Genomic DNA, 18294 nt, shown 5'->3' with positions numbered 1-18294 from the left:
GCCTAAGGTGCACCAACATTCCTGTGCTTCACACAGAAAATCCATTTGGTACTGAATCTCAGATACTAGAAATTACCAATCTCTAGTTAATGCTGACTTTTTAAATGACGACAGCCCTATTGGAGATACCACAGTATTTCTCTATGGTTAGAAAAGGCAGTAACTTCATTATCTTAGGCTGCGTCTACATAGCTTCCCTCTTCCGCAAAAGCCTATGCAAATGAAGCGGAGATTGGCATATTCCCATGCTCCATTTGCATAATTAATTATGCAAATGAAGCATAGTAATATGCTAATCTGAGCTTCATTTGCATAGGCTTTGCGGAAGAGGGAAGCTGTGTAGATGTAGCCTCAGACTCCTCTCTGGCAAACTATGGGAGTTTTTTCTAGTTAAATAGCAACCACTGTCCACATATTCTTGTATTTTTTTCTGACTATCAGCGAGAAGAGATATTAATCCAATGCAGTTTATATGTAACACATTCATAAAATATCACAAAGATAAGGGATAGGTTTTGTGGATATTTCAGCTGAAAGTCAAAGCCATCAATTTTAGGTAGCAAAATGAATATTAAAACTAGTCAAACCCTCAGATGAAGCCATTCAAAACATTCATTTTCTATTTAGACTCTAAAAACTGGTCTGTTATGATTTGCTGATTTGACAAGATCAACTACAGGTTGGACCTCCCTGGTCCGGCACCCTTGGGACCTGACTGGTTCCTGATAATGGATTTTGCTGGACATGGGAAGGTTATATCTGGCCTCCCTGCTGCCGGCCTCAACCCCAACCCTGATACCCCACTGGGTTTCCCCATGTCCCCCGGCAGCCCAGCTGGGTCAGGTCCCAGGCTTCCTATCCCTCTCTCACCTCCAACACCTCCAGCCTTCCCAGCTCCCTCCTTATCCCCCTCTAGGCCGGCTGAGCTGGGCACTGGTCTCCCCAGAATCCCCCTCCCCTATAGCCCAGCTGAGCCATGCACCCAGCTCCCCAGCTTCTGCCCCCAGTCCAGTTGAGCCACGCACACCGGGGTTTTGAGCTCCTGCCTCCCCTCCACAGCCTAGATGCTGCCAACCAAGCTCCTCCCCTCCCCAATTCCACTGGGACTCTCTGATCTGGAACATCTGTGGTCTGGCCAGAGAGTTCTGGTTTATAGAGGTGCAACATGTACTGATTTTTTTATTTTGACATTTTTATGTGGAAGTTATTTGTCCAAATAGCCATTTGTACCAACAGTAAAGCTCTCAGAGCTCTGCTCACCCCTCAAAGCAGTGTGCTACCGTCAAAACCCATTTGTTTGCAATCAAAACACAGCCACATATGTGCCCACTTGGTTCACTCTGCAGAGAGCACTGCCATGGCCATCGTCCTGGACGACTAGTCCTGCCACCAAGGATCCTCTTGCTCATTCGAGCTGCAGGGCGACGGCCACAATCTAGCAAGAAATGTATGATACCATGTATTATTCACTGGCATAAAGTTCAGTGTGCGTAGAATGTTCTTGAAAACTGCTCAAAAATACTGAAAAGGGGCTTCTCTATACAAAATGAAGTTATCAAGCTCATGAAATTATGTTGTACGTATGGGAAGAATTTATAAAAACTCAACACATTGTGTTTCAAGTCCATATATAGTGAGCCAAATTAATTCCTTCAGTTACTTCAATGGACTCAACCCAGGGATTACGCTGATCCATTCAGTTCTTAGGGTTCCCAAATAAGAAACTAACCACCTCCTCTCCCTCCCCCCCCCAAAGAAAAAAGAAAAAGCCAGACTAAGCTGGAAGAATTTGGCTCTCTCCGAGAAGTAGAGCTACTGACCCATCCTTGGGACGGGAGGAGGCGGGGGGGGGGGGGGAGAAGGGGGGTTATTTTTATACCAGTCATCACCTGTCAGACCCAGAAACCTAAATCTGGGATGTGCATCTATCTTCAGGATATAATATTTGCATTACTCATAGAAATTTCCAAATGAAAATACCCATTTGTTTATATACAGCTTCCCAGTGAAGATTTATTTTTTACTAGGTCTATTCTAGTGCTGTCCATTCTAGTTTTAAATATCTACCACTTCCTTGGCAACTGTATCATACTGTTATAAATTTCACCTACACATTTTTCATCCAAGTGCTAGTCAGCTGCACACCTTTCAAAAATACATTCATTCCTTTCTTTTAATTCTTTTTTTTTTTAATTCTGGGATTGTAATGTGACAGGCTATTATATATCCCTAGTTTTATTACTACCTGATTTAGAGAACTGGCTTACATAGCATCAGTCTCTGGAATCCTTCCCCAGGGAAGATATCCTGTTTTTACGTATATGTGGGGAATTTAGCAATGAAGAAATAAATTAGTACAATGCTGATTTGTAATGACTAAATTCCTAACCCATTCCTTCAAGTAACTTCAGAAGGCAAGGACTTTTGTTTTGCTTTAAAGTCCTCTATAGGTACTACTCATAAGAGACAAACAACTTTACAGAATCCTGCAAGATGATTTTTCTGATAATAGTAAGTAAACCTTGAAAAGTTTCCTGGATCTAGGCCATGCTTTATGATTAATCTTTATCAGGCTAATTCATTTATTCAAAATGTTCTTCAGGAAAGCTTTTTTTTTTTTTGGTAAAACTTGATCTCCGTCTGAAGAATTGCTATATTTTCAAACCACTTAAATTTGCACAATACACTGTGCATTTGGATTTAATTTGGAGTTTTCTCCTTTAAATTTCCCCTATCTGCTTGACAATCAAGGCTACAAATGGATCACATGCACAACATCAGGAACTTATTTACTATACCGGTAGCAAAAGACGTTCCCAACAGTAACAAAAGTTCAATTTAATTAAAATGTGGCTATTGACAAGATTAGGGTAAACCAAGGATTTATCCTTTGGTTCTGGTTACACTTAAAAAACATTAGAAAAAATTAGGATACCAGTGCCAACGGTAATAATCTGGGCCAGATTGTTTTCAGTCAGTTCAGAGTAAATCCAATAAATCAATGAATTTACTCCAGACTAATTAATATCCCAGTCTGAACCATTCTCATTAGACTCTATAGACCGAAACTTTATGTCTTTATTCAGGCAAGTTTCCATGGAAACTTGAGTGTCTTCCTAAGAAAGACTTGAGGAAAAATGACAGAACATGTAATAAGTATTTCTAACTATATCATCATACCAATTATGGAACAAGCCTGCTTCCTTTAAAATTAATTGCAAGACTCCCAATTAATTTAGCAAGGGCAAGAATGGGTTATCTAAGGAGGTGGTAGAATATCCATCCCTAGAGGTTTTTAAGCCCTGGGCAGGATGATTTAGATGGGCTTTTAGCAGAGAATTGGACTTGATGACCTACTGAGATCTCTTCCAATTCTATGATTCTATAGTTCTAGGAGTCCGCTTAATCCACTACAATGGGCAATTTCATCATCGAAAGGGGATAAAAGCTGATAACACTGGAAGTAGTGGCCAAAAAAAATTAATCGGAAACTAAAAGGTGAACAAATGAGATTGAAAAGGGATTTATACATTAATTATTTGTTTTTGAGAGTATATTTCAACATATCAAAGACATAGGTTTAAGAATCCAAATAAAATGCTCTTTATATGTTGTTCCAGGAATTACATGTTTTTCTCCTACCTTTTTTGGTACAGAGAAGGGAAACTTTGCTTCTGCTTTCACACAACCGCCTAAGTGTTGAAACAACAACAGGAAAAACATATTATAGACAATCTGCACATCTCATTACATCTCCCCAATATAAGAACAATTGGATCATTTGTTTAAACACAGCAAGATCAATCAACATGATACAATGAAAAACGGAGCATTACAATGGGGTACCAGCAATTTCACTGGATTCCAGTTTGTTTCTGAAGGTAGTTAAGGGTGTTTTAAATTTATATACACTCTTTATTAATAGAGTGCTGCATATCTTAGAGATTACCTCTTTCTTTATGCATTGACCTAACATCTGAGATGCACTATCTGATTATCAGAAATTCAGACATACAGAGATTTATTTGCCGCTGGATGTTTTCTTGGTTCTTCTAGGTAAGTGAAAGCCTTTTGCTGACACACAGATAGAAAATGGCTTTTAGATTAATCAGAATATTTTTGCCAAAAGAATTTTGGGCTTTTGATGAAAACTCAGAAAGATTCCAAGGGAAACATTTATGCAACTGAAGAGTTCACATTTTTGTTGGAAGTTTTTGGAAGGGAGACGATCATTTCCCTACCAACCATATTGATTCTGCAGTTCATTTGCTTCCTTATTTTACAGTCCAATACCCACTGACTTCAGTAGGATTACTCACACTATAGAAACTTCAAAACCAGGCTGGAATGTGAAACTGCTGAGCTGGAATTCATATGCAAATTTGCCACCATCTGAATGGGTCCGAATAGAGATTGGGAATGGCTCACTCATTACCATAAATAATTTTCCATTTTAGGTATTCTCATCATCTTATCCTCATCCACCCTGATTGAATTAGCTCTGATGTAATAATCTCATCTCTCTTCTCCTATCTGTTTCTTTTTCTTTCCCTTCATGCATGAAGTGAGCTGCAACTCATGAAAGCTTATTATACAATTGTTAATCTTTAAGATGCCACCAGAATCCTTGTTGGTTTTGCTGAAACAGACTAACACAGCTACCTCAAACCTGTCAATATTTATTTACTATTCCTATAGATTTTCCAAGAATGGAAGGCTAAATCATTGTTATTCATGTTTTAAGATATTTTTCTGTGTGTCTTGAGACCGATGAGCACAAACTACTAGTGCAAATTTGTGTATATATCTCTATCTATCTCTATGGCTTTCCTAGATTTTAGTGACAATACTTCTTAAATTCTGGACAAGTTCTCAACTAAAACCATATTAAAACCTAAATTAATTTTGTGTTTTTCTTCTATATGAACTCATATAATTTTTAGGCCAGCACTGATTACAGGAATGTGAAAATATATGGAAATTAAAGAAAAATCAAATGCGGGTCAAGTTTGAAGAAAAAGCCTTGTACTGAAATAGAAATTTAAATGTATCCAGTGTTTTAAAATGGAGGCAGTATTAGACACTTTTATAACATTATGCTATATTATTAGATATATAAAAAAAGGAATGATGTATACTAATATATTTATAACGTGTTTTATTCAGAAACAAACTTTTACAAAGTATTTTACAAACTTACTGTCACTTGCTAGTTTGAACCAGAAGATTTGGTGGATTCTTTGTTATGCCAAATTCTTAGCTGACTCATAACTCTGATGAAATGAAAGGGATAGACTGGAGTGTGTATTGTGTAAGAATTGGTATAAAAATCTATCCCACTTTAGTCTTAACACAAAATTCTATTCTCACAGACATTTGACCAGTCTCAGTATTGTAACTGTTCTCCTTAAATGTGTGGAACACCTAGGGAAATTCCTAAAGCAGTTGTATATATGTAAGAAGTGCAGAATATCTGACACGTGTCATACTCTTGAAGATTTTTCTTCTCTAAATGTTTTGTCTCTTGCCCAAGTAGCAAAATATAGCTGAATGTGATGCAAAGCTTGTACTCTGCTTTCATCCTTTTAAAAACATCTTTTTCCAGAAATACTGAAGCATTTATTAGTCTTGCCAAAGTTCTTGTCAGTCTAAAACTGGTATCTAGATTTCACAATTGCTTTTCTGTAAAAGCTATTAAAATTAAGCTTGCAAGAGCTCTACAAGGAAGAATGGAATTATCCAGTAAATAATACGTTTCTCTTTTTGGGTGTGTCAGAGCTATTTTTCTTAACCATTCCTGATGCTTGACTAACCAGAAAGAGATACGCAGAGGAAAAAATAAGCACATATATTCAGTTTGGTATCCTAGTTGGTTCCTGTGAGTGTGTATAGTTTTTATCCTACTCCAGGAACTTTGATGGGGGGAGGGGAGGTAAAGGAGGTAACTGCCTCAAGTCCCAGTGATTCAAGCCCTGGACCCTTTAAATCGCCACAAAAGCCCACACGGTGCACTTGTGGCAGCTCTGAACTTTCTTCCCCAGCCAGGTAAGCTTGGGAACCAAAGTGATTACAAGGAGAAGTCTGATAGAAAAAAATGTAGCCAGCAGCACCAGCAAAACGCAGCGACAGGACTTGCGGGCTCCGATGATGCTTGTGTTATCCCAAAGTTTTTCACATTAGCCACCACCAATCTAACCAGTCCATTAATGAATCCACCAGGATGTCTGAAACAGAAGATGCTGCTGATAAAACGTTCTGCAGGGGAACTAACTTCTGGTGTTTAGAAACTGCAGTCTCTGCAAAGTTCAGAGTACAATAGCACTAGCAAGGAAGGTGGAGGTGGTGTTGATGTTTTGCCCTCTTGTCTCATGGATTTTTCATCTTCGCCAACAGAGACATGCTTGAGCTGTTGTAAGAGACTGGAAGAATCTCTTCATCATTTGTCTGATCTCTCCTGTACTTGCTCTACTTGCGTGCCATGTAAAGCTGGTCTATTGAGTCTGCAATCTTCTTCTCTGAGAGGCAAGCCTCCACTGTTGGAGGGCTTGTAGGAGCACTGACCTGAGTCAGCAGGGTAGAAAGGAAGCTGCTGTGTATCTGGGGTTCACTCCTAGCAGTGGCGCCTTCTCCTTTTCCTCAGCAGCAGCATTGGCTCAGCCCACACAGGATATTTGCACAGAACAGAAAAGGTACAAACAGGAGCAAATACAATGTGCAACCTGGTCTTAGGATGGCAATAGCTGGGCTTGTTGGTCCTGCTGTGAGCTGTCTGAAGGAGCTCAGGGAAGAGATACAGACAGGGCACAGAAAGAAACTGCAGCTCACCAAGAAAGAAAGATGTGTGTAAATGGGGAGATAGCATTAGGGGGAGAGAGAAAGAGAGTAGTAAATCAGATGGCATCCAAATACAAAATAAAGTTTGCAAACTAAGGGCACAGACCTGCAAAGATTTTTGTAAATGCAGTGGCATAATCTTATTTAAGTGCTTGCATAAGATTTTACAAGACTAGGATATAAAGGACAAGATTCAGAAAGTTGCTAAGTTCATCCTGTGAGGTGCTGAGCAGTTGCAACTCCGAAGATACTATCTTAAATTTGGGAAGCCGCCCATTTTTATAAGAAGCCTTGTTTTTATATTTCTTTTCCCCCCACTAATAGCTCTACCAGTCCAAGTGAGCACTCTCTTAAAAGCAGCAAATAAGTGAACTCTAAAACCAATGTCACAGATTTCTCCCTGAAAACTGGACATGTGACCTTATTAATTTCTTTAAACTTAATAGTTCAAATAGATAGGGATTCTGTGATTAAAGCTTTATTATAAATAGTTATATTCTACAAAATTATGCTGAACCAGAAAATTAAATTCAGCAAAGAGGACCCAAAATGAGAGTGAAGTTGTAAAATACATTAGCTGTGTTATGGAATTTACATTACATAATACATACATATGTTTATGCGAGTGCAAACACAGATACCTTTGTACACTTGGAACATAACTCATTAATGGAAGTACCATCTTTCACCGCTATATTTTCATCTACTGCTCTAACACACATGTGAAGCACAACATTAGTTATCACTTACCCTTTCTGTAGAAGGGCAGGCAATGTGGATGCATTTTTATTCTTCCAGTCAGAGTGCAGATTCAGCCACTTCTGATGGTGTAGTAGTTCATTTTCTTGCACAATTTCTGTTGCAGATGGCCCCCTGAAATGAATAAAAAAGTTCATACATCTTTAAATACCTTTGATTCTGACTCTCTAGACATTATAGTTATAGGAGGGAAAGGTGCTTTAACACCTTCCCTGTATCCCAGAGTCAGGCAACTGAATAATATTCCATATCCAGTTTTGGCCAAAGTCAGACCTGCTCACATTTTTTTATTATTAATGAGAAATGTTCTAACAAGTGAGAGTAGGAAATGGAAATGGCAAAAGTTCTCTGATGGCAAAAAATGTAAGCACATATTTCACATCTGTTTTATTCTTTCATACAAAGACTTGGTCATAATACTCAATCTCTTTGAAGCTTTTTCTTCCCATAAATTTCCTTTGTAAACCATTTTCATTTACCCACTATGTGTCTGTTTAGCTCGTATTGCTTCCATAAGATATCATCAAGAATGATGATAACAGTATTGTTTCATTTTATTCATATTGATCAACAGAACTACCCAGACAGAGGAAATTTTCAGAACATTTCAAAATAGAGTCTCTTAAATGAAAGTACCATATAATCAGATTTGGCAGATTGGTAAAATCAATTTCACTCCTTTTTTTCCTGATGAGACTTTCATCTCTCAGATTTTGTTTTGTTTTGCTATTGGTTTTTTTTTTAAACCTCTCTATTATAAGGTCACCCATACACCAAACTGAGCTGTCAAGCAAAACAATTGTACATGTTTCTTCTGAACTAATCTGCACAAGAAGCCATTAAAAAAAACAAAATTAAAAAAACCCATTTGTGTATCAGTCAAGCAATTAAATTTAAGGGAATAACAGATCAACCTGCTTCAAAATACAAATGCTTTTCAATAAAGAAATTAGCAGATTCTCAAACATAACAGCAGGAAGATTCTTCACGGACTTGGATTTCAAAAGATTGTGCATTAACATGAAAGCTGGGTAAATGTAGCAATCTTTTGCTAAATTTCATCATTGCATATGTGGAGATTTTGCACTTGAAATATTACTCTTCTGCAATACTCTTAGCAAAATTGGCTATTTTAAATCTTAAAACCCTGCAAAAACACACATTTCAGAATATTTGCTTTTGTACTGTGAATTTGGAATGGGTTCCAGATGTAGCTCTACAACATAAGTTAACTAACAAAATACCAGATCCTAAAGTCCAGCCAAATTGTGCAGGGCACAACTCAGGTGCACTAAAGTTCACCTTTATGCTCTCCTTATCTTGAGCTCCCTATACGCTGGAGTGGTTCTGAAGCATAAGTAGAGCAGATACTCTAGACTTTAGAGTTATATACACTAGGGCTACGTCTACACTGGCCCCAAATTCCAGAAAAGGCATGCAAAGCAGGTAAGTCAGAATAGGGAAATCCGCGGGGGATTTAAATATCCCCCGCGGAATTAAATAAACATGTCCGACACTTTTTTCCCGGCTTGGGGAAAAGCCGGAAAAAAGCGTCTAGACTGGCGCGATCCTCCGGCATAAAGCCCTTTTCCAGAGGATCTCTTATTCCTACCTGAAAGTAGGAATAAGAGATCCTCCGGCAAAGGGCTTTATTCTGGAGGATCGTGCCAGTCTAGATGCTTTTTTCCAGCTTTTCCCCAAGCCGGAAAAAAAGCGGCGGACATGTTTATTTAAATCCACGGGGGATATTTAAATCCCCCGCGGATTTCCCTATTCTGACTTACCTGCTTTGCATGCCTTTTCCGGAATTTGGGGCCAGTGTAGATATAGCCTAGCTGTGATCAGATCCAGAAGGCTGGAAAAAAGGCAGGAACTGGCAGGGCTTAGGGAAACCTTAGCAGGGGTCATGTGACCCCTCTCTAAGGACTTTTCCTACCAATAGGGATTAGTTTGGCCCCCACCAAGCCCCCCCTCATGCAAATATCCTGCAATTGCATTAACCCAATATATGTCACATTAACTCAAGGGCGGAGGGGCAGAGAGGTTGGGGGAAGTGTTTCCTCTAAGAGTTTCCCCCATGAGCAGAATGAATTTTGTGTTGTGCACCAGTACTGAGTTCATGTGGCTAAGTTGGATGTGCCACTGTGACACCCAAGTTATTAATAAATATCTTATAAACCTCTATCCTTTCCCTCTGCTACCATGTCTCCTTCCCTTGCCCCATCAGCTCCTCTGGTGCCTGCTGCCCCCCCAACCCCTCACTCTCCTCTGCTGTCCTGACTCGGACTCCTGCCCTACTCAGCCCTCCTGAGACCTACCCCCCTCCACCAGCCCTTCTCTCCTCCCTGTGCCCACTCCTCCAGTAGCCCCACTCTGATCACGTGAGCTACCCCTCCTCATCCCCTTTCCTAACACCTCCCTCTACACACCTGCCCTGCCTCTCTCCTCTGGTGCTGGTCCCTCCCCTGCAGGTGTCTGCCCTTCTGCTTCACCCTCAGAATCCCCTGGCACCTACACCTTCCCTTACCCTTGCACCCTCCTGATGCCCCCCTTCCCTCACTGCCCCTGTCCCCCTTTTCCCTGATGCCCATCCCCTCACCACAAGCCCCTTCCTCTTCCACCTCTTTCCCCTATTTTTCTCCCTTCCCCTCCCCCACCTTCTGCCTTCCAGTTTGCGGGGCTGAAGTCTGTGATCGGGCCCCAGAAGTCCGGATCCTGCACGAGTCTCTGATTTACCCCTCACCCCACTGCCAACCCCACATCCCCTCTGCAGGAGTCTTAGTGCCGACTGGCTCATGGGACATGTCTGGAAATGTCCTGGGCTCCCCCATTTTCCTCTCCAGGCAGAAACAGTCTGGTGGGTGGAGGGACACGGGCATGCGAGGAAGCTCCCTAGGGGTCTGGGTGGGCCAGAGGGCTGGAGAAAGGCAGCGCTATGCTCTGCAGCCAGTGCCCAGCAGGGCTCTGTGGTCGCTGCCTCACTGTGAGGGGAACGAGACCGAGCTGCTTGTCCGTGCGACCCCCCGGAGCCAGGAGATTGAGTCTCTGTTCTAAGGGGCTGAGTTCAGAGAGGAGGAGGAATCCCTGCCTCCACCCCTCCCAGCCAGTGTCTGCCCCGCTTCTGCTGCAGACTGAGACCGGACCCCAGCTCCTGGACCCACCCCAGCCTGGTGCCCGGGGGCGACTGCCCTCCCGCCCCCCCTTTCGCTACGCCTCTGGAGTGGGGAGGGGCAGGGGGGAGAGAGAAAGGGCCGTGCAGAGCCAGAACTCCGGCAGCCGCTCCCAGGAATGGCGTGCTGGGTTTCCCCCTCCTCCTCCAGCAGCTGCCAGCTGGCCCTTCGGCCAACGGCCCACTGGGAAATTCCTGGTATTCTGCTGGGCCAATCTGCCCCTGAGCCTTAGTCATGTCCTATTGCCCCATGTCACATGCCTCCTTCTCCAGTAGCAGAAATGTAAGGCTATGTTCAGGCGTAGGTAACATCGAAGCACAGAAGAATTGTGCAGCTCCAGAGAGCGCTATATGACAGACACTAGAGCGATAAAAATTGTGCCCTTCCCCAAAATGGGATGGATGGACGCGCGCGCGCGCGCACACACACACACACACACACACACACACACACACACACACAGAGAGAGAAAACAATATTAATGTGGAAGAAACAGACAAAGGAAAAATGTGCAGGGAAGTTAGTTTCAAACATTATAAACTCAGATTTAAATTGACGTGTTAAGGGAGCAAATGGAGTGCATGAAAACAGCTGGGAGATGTGGGCAGAGTGGCAGGAAAGGACTGCTGAACTCCAGGAGAGGAGAGCCACTGAAGAGCAGCAAAGCGAGGCAGCAGGAGACCCTCTTACCTTCCTGACAGCTGTGATGGAGTGCCTGGCTGCATGCCTGGAGAGGGATTCCTTCCAGAACCTCATCCACCCCATGGCAACACCACTCCCTCCTCCGAAGCCCCATTACTTCCACTCCCAGAGTCATCAGGGTCTGCCTGGAACTCAAGAGCAGTCTTCAGGATCTCTGGAGGCAAAAAGCTGTCCCACATGTGTTTGAGTCCCCTCCCCCTTCAGGTTCCCACTTCTTTAATTTCCCAGCTGTTTGGGAGATTATTTGTTCCAAATTTGGAAGGAGAAAATTTGTTCCTCTTGGTTTCTGAGGACAGGACAAGGAGTAATGGGCTTAAAGTGCAGCAGGGGAGGTTTAGATTGGACATTAGGAAAAAATTCCTAACTGTCAGGGTGGTCAAATATTGGAATAAATTGCCAAGGGAGGTGGTGGAATCTCCCTCTCTGGAGATATTTAAGAACAGGTTAGATAGACATCTGTCAGGGATGGTGTAGACGGAGCTTGATCCTGCCTTGAGGGCAGGGGGCTGGACTCGATGACCTCTCGAGGTCCCTTCCAGTCCTATTATTCTATGATTCTATGATTCACCAAATAAAAACTCATGTTCTTTGAACAATGGTTTCTTTATTGCTTGAATTGCAGGAGTGGGCCAGGAGATTAAAGGCAAACACAAGGCTCTTGTTGAGAGCATCATGGAAGAGTCTCAAAACTGGCCATTCGTAAAACTGTCTTTCAACGCCTCTCTGATTTGCGCTGCCCCACATTGTCCTCTCCTTATCACCCTGGTGTCCAGCTGCTTAAACTCTCTTCCTAGGTGCTCTGCCTCAGCACCCCAACCTGTCAGATAAGTTTCCTCCTGGCTCTCACAAAGATTATGGAGCACACAACAGGCTGCCACCACAAAGAGAATGTTGTATTTGCTGAGGTCCAACTGAGTTAGGAAACTCCCAAACCTACCCTGTAAACATGCAAAAGCTCTTTCAACCACCATTCTGCACTTGCTCAGCCTGTAGTTGAAGTCCTCCTTGCTGGAGTCTGGGTTGCCCATGTACGGCATCATGAGCCACGAGACCAAGAAGGAGGCTGGGCTGCCAAGGATCACAATAGGCACTTCCACCTCTCTTTCTGTCTGGGGAAAAAGGTTCCACTCTGCATCTTTCTGAAGAGACAGGAGTTTCCATCCCATGTTAGTGTTGGTGAAATGGCCCATGTGATCCACCAGTGCTTGCAGCACCATGGAGAAGCACCCCCTTGTGGCATATGTACTCCTTGGCAGGGTGGTTGGGGGCCAGGATTGGGATATGTGTTCTGTCTATTGCTCCATCAGATTTAGGGAACCCCATCATGTCAAAGTCCTCCACTGTGGTATCCACGTTTTCCAGAATCATAATGCTCCCTAACAGAATGGTATTGATTGCCTTGGTTACTTGTATGACAACAGCTCCCACTGTAGATTTCCACACTCCAAATTGATTCCCCACTGAAAGGTTGCTATCTGGTATTGCAAGCTTTCAAAGGGCTATTGCCATGTACTTCTGCAGGGTCAGAGCAGGTCTCATTTGGGTATTCTGGCACCTCAGGGTAGGGGGAAAGCCATTTGCAAAGTTCCAAGAAAGAGGCTTTGCACATTCGGAAGTTTTGCAGCCACTGCTGATCATCCCATCTCTGCATCACAATGTGGTCCCACCAGTCTGTGCTTGTCTCATAGCGCCAGAAATGGTGCTCCACTGTGTCCACCGGATTTACTGGTGGCTGCGCTTGCATCAGTGCCAGGGTTTACATGAGCAGCAACTCCATGCAAGCTGAGATTCCTCCTCCTCTTCCTCTTGCTGGCGGAAATGTAGTAGTGTGCCATTAGGAATACCAGCACATATCAGCATCAGTATAGCTTGCTGTAAACCAGGATTCATGCTTAAATTGCTATGGTGTCTGCACAGAAAACCAGGGCACAAAAAAGCACAAGCACACTGCTTCCTGTTGATCATATGCAAGGGGGAAGGGACTAGATGAGTGCGATACGGGACAGTGATGACATGAGCCCATCACTACCTGCTGCACAGTTTTGGTCCCAGCGGGCACCGGAAACATAACCCAGCATGTGAAGGTACCCTTGGTGCATCACTCTCTAAGTCGACAGTAACCTCCTTAAAGAGGACGCAACTACTTTGTACTATATTTGATTCTTCCCTGCAGTTTGGACACAGACCTTCAACTTAGCAAAATCGGGTGCCCAGAAATCAACTATGTTAGATTCAACCTTACTTCATAGTATAGTCATGGCTTAAAAAGCAAGCACACACAGACCGTGATGAAGATGAATGATGGACAATGTATTGTATTTCAAGGTCAATGTACTGACCATGCCTGAGCAATGGCTGTAAGAAGAAAACATGATGTGTTCTCAGATTCTACCAAGATGCCTTTCAGCTTTCAATGAAATATGCAATTTTCAGACTTATATTTCCTCCTCAATCAAGATTTTTTTTAAAGGACAATCTAAATCCATGCTGACTCATTAACGATACAGAAAAATCTGGCTTTCCTTAACAGGCCAGACCTGCAGGAATCACTTTTTCAAGATTCTAAAAAGCCATTACACAAGAAGAGTTTGTTTAAAAAAAACAAAAAGTAAAAAAAAACCCAAACAGTTGACAGTACTGACGTTAGACAAAAGCCATGAGCGGATTTTGAAAGATACAGATATTCAGGGCTACTGCACAATTAATGAACTACTGATTCATAGCTTAATTGTATTTTAAAGCATATTATAGTTTTTAATGCTTGATTTTTTTTCCTTCCAGGAACTATGACTATTTGGGCCTTTCCTGGAAATCTCATTTGTTTTCCCAACTCATCCATTTCTCTGCTACAGAAGTGTCGGTTATATGCAAGTCTACCCTTCTACTCAGAAGATTAAACAGTCCCTAAGCTTGACAGCTAAGGAATCCTTTATGGGAGGAGAGAGCGCGATAACACTTTTAGTATACTTTAAATAAATCATTTATATAATATTAAAAAAATCAAATTCCTTCTTATACTTTTAAAATTGGATGTGTGGGGTTTTCTAATTCATACTGACCATCAGAAGGGCTATTCTTGTTTACATTTTTACAGGTTAATATAAAATTGAATTTCAATTACCGCATTTGACAGTCTTGAGTCCAAGTTGTCAAATTTGCTAAACAAACCAAGCAAATAGCCAGAGAAACCTGGGAGCCTACATCTGTCCAACAGACAACTGAAAATAGGTTGGAATGGTTCCACTAAATGATATTTTCAGACTTGCACCTCTTCAGCCAAGCCATTATCTTTTATGTTAGCAGCTCTCCCTGCATAGTCACTGAATAAGTTGCTGTCTTTGATATGTTTTAATTGCTATATGAATGAGAGGGCATATCTCATAAATGGCTCCTGACACCTCACAGTTTACCTCTAAAGAACCATCTATTAGCCATAATACTTAACAATACATCATGCTCTGTGTCAGCAGTGAGTTTGTTTTCCAGGTCTGCATCCCCTAAAGTTGACAGTAAGTAAAATTTTGGATTACAGCCAGTGGAAGAAAGAACAAGAAAGAAAATCAGGAAAAATGTCAAAGGGCTTAGAGATTGCTCCTGAATCCTTCTCATATGGCAGAATATGGCATTAGGCTGCCTGCAAAATCTATTTTTTAATCTGAGCTATACAACTTTTAAAGTAGTTTAAAACAGGTAGAACCCATGGGTTAGATTGCTATACAAGTTGTTGATGTTCAACTAAACATGATTTTTGGCAATAGTTGTCGGTGCTACCATATGGAAATACTCTCAATAAGACTGGCAGAATTAGACAGACTCTGAGGTCCTGCCCTTGGATCCTATCCATTGTATGGTTTCTCTCTCTTCACCTCCTCTGGGCATATTAAACAATTTTCACTCCATGATCGACTAGCCAGCATACAGCGTAGTGGTTGCTAATAAGCACTTTTAAAACAGTTCTTGCCTCAACAAATGAAGGGTCTTCTGCAGCAAGCAGCTTCTCCCTCCTGTGTCTGCTTATGGTAAACAGACACAGCTGTCTCCTCCTATTAATTCCCAGTATTTTCTTATTTCCCCATATGTTTCCTTCAACAATGTTCACAAAAACATTTTGTCTAACATTTTTTACCTATCTTCTTTGTATGAAGAATCTGCCATGAGCAACTTTTCCAATGCTTCAAAATTTTATGAGTGGTGTTTTATCCACTGTGTAGTTTTCACCACATATATAATTTATATGCAATTCAGAAAAATATATTTTTAAGCTTGAACACTATCATGTCAGTTGATGGATGCAAGTTTATATTACCCCAAAGACTGTGCCATTGCAATAAGGTAAAACAGACTGTAGCTAATTTGTGCTTCTTATTTATATCTGTTCACTACCATTAAAGGGACACCATCAATTTGGATGCTCTGAAAGTAACTAAGGCTATACTTACTCTGGAAAGATTTGGTGACAAGTGCGCTTCCTGGAGACATCATCTTTGCAGCCAGGAATTCAATCTAGGATGCATCTATCTCTGCCTAGACCCCCTACCTTTGACTGGAAGGATTGAAGAGACCACCACCAGTGCCCCGAACTCCTTCACCCATACTCCCAGACCTCTATAGACACTTCTGATCTGCTGAGGGTCACACTTCACAGTATATTTAGTGCCCACATGTATGACGAGCACGGAGTAATAGTCAGATGGCCACATGCTTTTTAACAATCCCTCCATAATGTCTTGGATTTGAGCTCCTGGCAGTCAGCAGCTCCTGGCAGGGTTGTCTTGGTCCCCCTCAGAAGCGTATCTCCCATCCACCACTATCCTAGGCTTCCTCCTGGGCATAGTAGCTGCAGAACTCCAAGCCTTGGGATACATGGCTTCTCCTCTTCCACCTTAGGGGTGATTCCTCATCTTTCATTGTCAGGGCAGCATAACAGTTCTACAGAACCATTGTGGGTGGAGTGGGAGCAAGAGTGGAGAACAGCCTGTTGCCAGAAGTAACCAGCTGCCAGTGTCCTCCTTAAGACAGAGCCATCTCCTCCTCCCACAGCTGTGTGCCAGTAGTCTTTTCTAACTGGATAGCTTCCTTGGCCATGGATGTTTCCACATGAATACTTCTTGAGGAATTCCTCATGGACATGGATGTTCCTCAGCCTAGCCATCTCCTCCTGTAGCTCTCCCACTTGCATACTGAGCATATTATTCCTTTGTATTTCACAGCAGGTTACTATAGTTTACCATAGTTGCATTTGCTATCTCATCCTAGCATAGGGGAAGGAATGGAGACTGTTCCATGCAGTTTCCAGAGAGTTGCTAAATAGAAATACCTGCTAGAAACTTGCTGTTGGTAGACTTCAACTTTGAATAGACTGTGGTTGTTTTATCACTGCCTGAGCAGCAGATGTGGATTTCCAAATACATAAGAATATTTTGATCAGACAAATGACAAATGAAAACTATAACTAACTATATGTATCTAGGCATCTACTATTCTTGCAATTCAGTAGAGAATGCACATCTTTAGGTATCAGCTAACCCTCATGCAATGAGAAGGTCAGCATGGTAGCATTATAAACAATTGGTCATTTCATGTTTAACATTCTTTTCACAGTAGGGAAAAACATATGAACTTCAAAACAAAAAGCACACTGAGTTGTTTGAGCAATGGACATTGCACAAATCTACTTACCAAAGATATTGAGACAATCCTTTCTTCTCTTTCACAAGTGCAACATACAGTTTCCCACAACATCATAGCACATCACTATGTTGTGCTGTGACAAATTGTGGGAAAAATACCATCTGAATGGGATTAGTAATGACTGGCAGTCAGGCAAATAGCCTGAGTTAAGTACAATAGGCAGAACTGGGTTACCTTTTATGTTGCTCCAGCTAACAGAGGGTAAGTTTATTACATGTATATTTTCAAAGTGATTGTTTTAGAAGCTGCCATTCAGAAATGTTATGTATATTATGAACCATTTGCTAAATTCATCTAACAGAACCCCATTTCGTTTTCATTAAATTCTGTTCACTTGCTTGCAGTTAATGTAATTTTCAATCATATAAAAAACAACCAAACACATCCACCAACATTTAGAAAGGCATTGTTATTTCCTGCTCAATTGTCTTTCAGGGCCCAACGCCTATACATCCAGTTCCTGTCCTTCCACTTCCAGCATGATGGCCTATGCCTTCTGGGTTCTGCCCATCAGGGGCAGATGGCTCTCCATATCAGTTTCTGAGGGAGGCTACACTCCCTTGCTACTTAGGAGTGGTTTGGTAGCATTTTACACTCAGCCCAAGCATAAGTGAGTATACAAGTTTCAGGGTGCTGAAGAATTAGGCCCAGGCTGCATAATATAGACCTAAAAGATGGCTGTGTCAGATGATTGTCAGGTGTCAAAAATGCCTTAGACCTCACCCCTGCTCTTTATAATGCCTAGTGGTCATGTAATCGAGATTGGCAGTCAGAGTTTAAACAAAGGTCCAAAAAATCAGGAGATCCAATCCAAGGGGAAGAAAGTTGAGGAAGTTAAGTACAAAGCTGACTGCAAAGAGTTACAAAAGGGTGTCACTAAATTAGATGAATGGCCAACAAAATGGCACATGAAATTCAATGTTGATAAGTGCAAAGTAACGCACAATGGAAAAAGTAATCAAAATTAAACATACAAAATTATGGAGTCTAAATTATCTATTACTACTCAAGAAAGAGGTCTTGGAGTTTATCATGGATAGTTCTCTGAAAACATCCCCCCAACGTACAGAAATAGTCAAAAATCTATGCAATTATGAAATAGTAGACAAGGAGTTATTTGCCATCATGGCTGAATCAG

The 18294-nt window shown here is 41.8% G+C and overlaps 1 protein-coding gene across 8 annotated transcripts in view; it reads right to left on the bottom strand.

Annotated features, from left to right (window-relative positions):
- CORIN (corin, serine peptidase) overlaps window positions 1-18294 on the bottom strand; it is a 219541-nt gene that overhangs the window by 11175 nt on the left and 190072 nt on the right. For all 8 annotated transcript variants that reach the window (XM_075930473.1, XM_075930474.1, XM_075930477.1 and 5 more), the window contains 3 exons: window positions 7585-7707; window positions 3643-3692; window positions 1261-1435 (listed from right to left, as the gene is read on the bottom strand). In XM_075930473.1, coding sequence (XP_075786588.1) covers window positions 1261-1435; window positions 3643-3692; window positions 7585-7707 — 348 coding nt within the window. The remainder of the gene's footprint in view (window positions 1-1260; window positions 1436-3642; window positions 3693-7584; window positions 7708-18294) is intronic.

The sequence above is a fragment of the Pelodiscus sinensis genome, chromosome 5 (genome assembly GCF_049634645.1).
Source record: "Pelodiscus sinensis isolate JC-2024 chromosome 5, ASM4963464v1, whole genome shotgun sequence".
Lineage (NCBI taxonomy): Eukaryota > Metazoa > Chordata > Testudines > Trionychidae > Pelodiscus > Pelodiscus sinensis.
The sequence above is the reverse complement of the archived record's forward strand: the minus strand, read 5'-3'. Positions and strand labels throughout refer to the sequence as shown.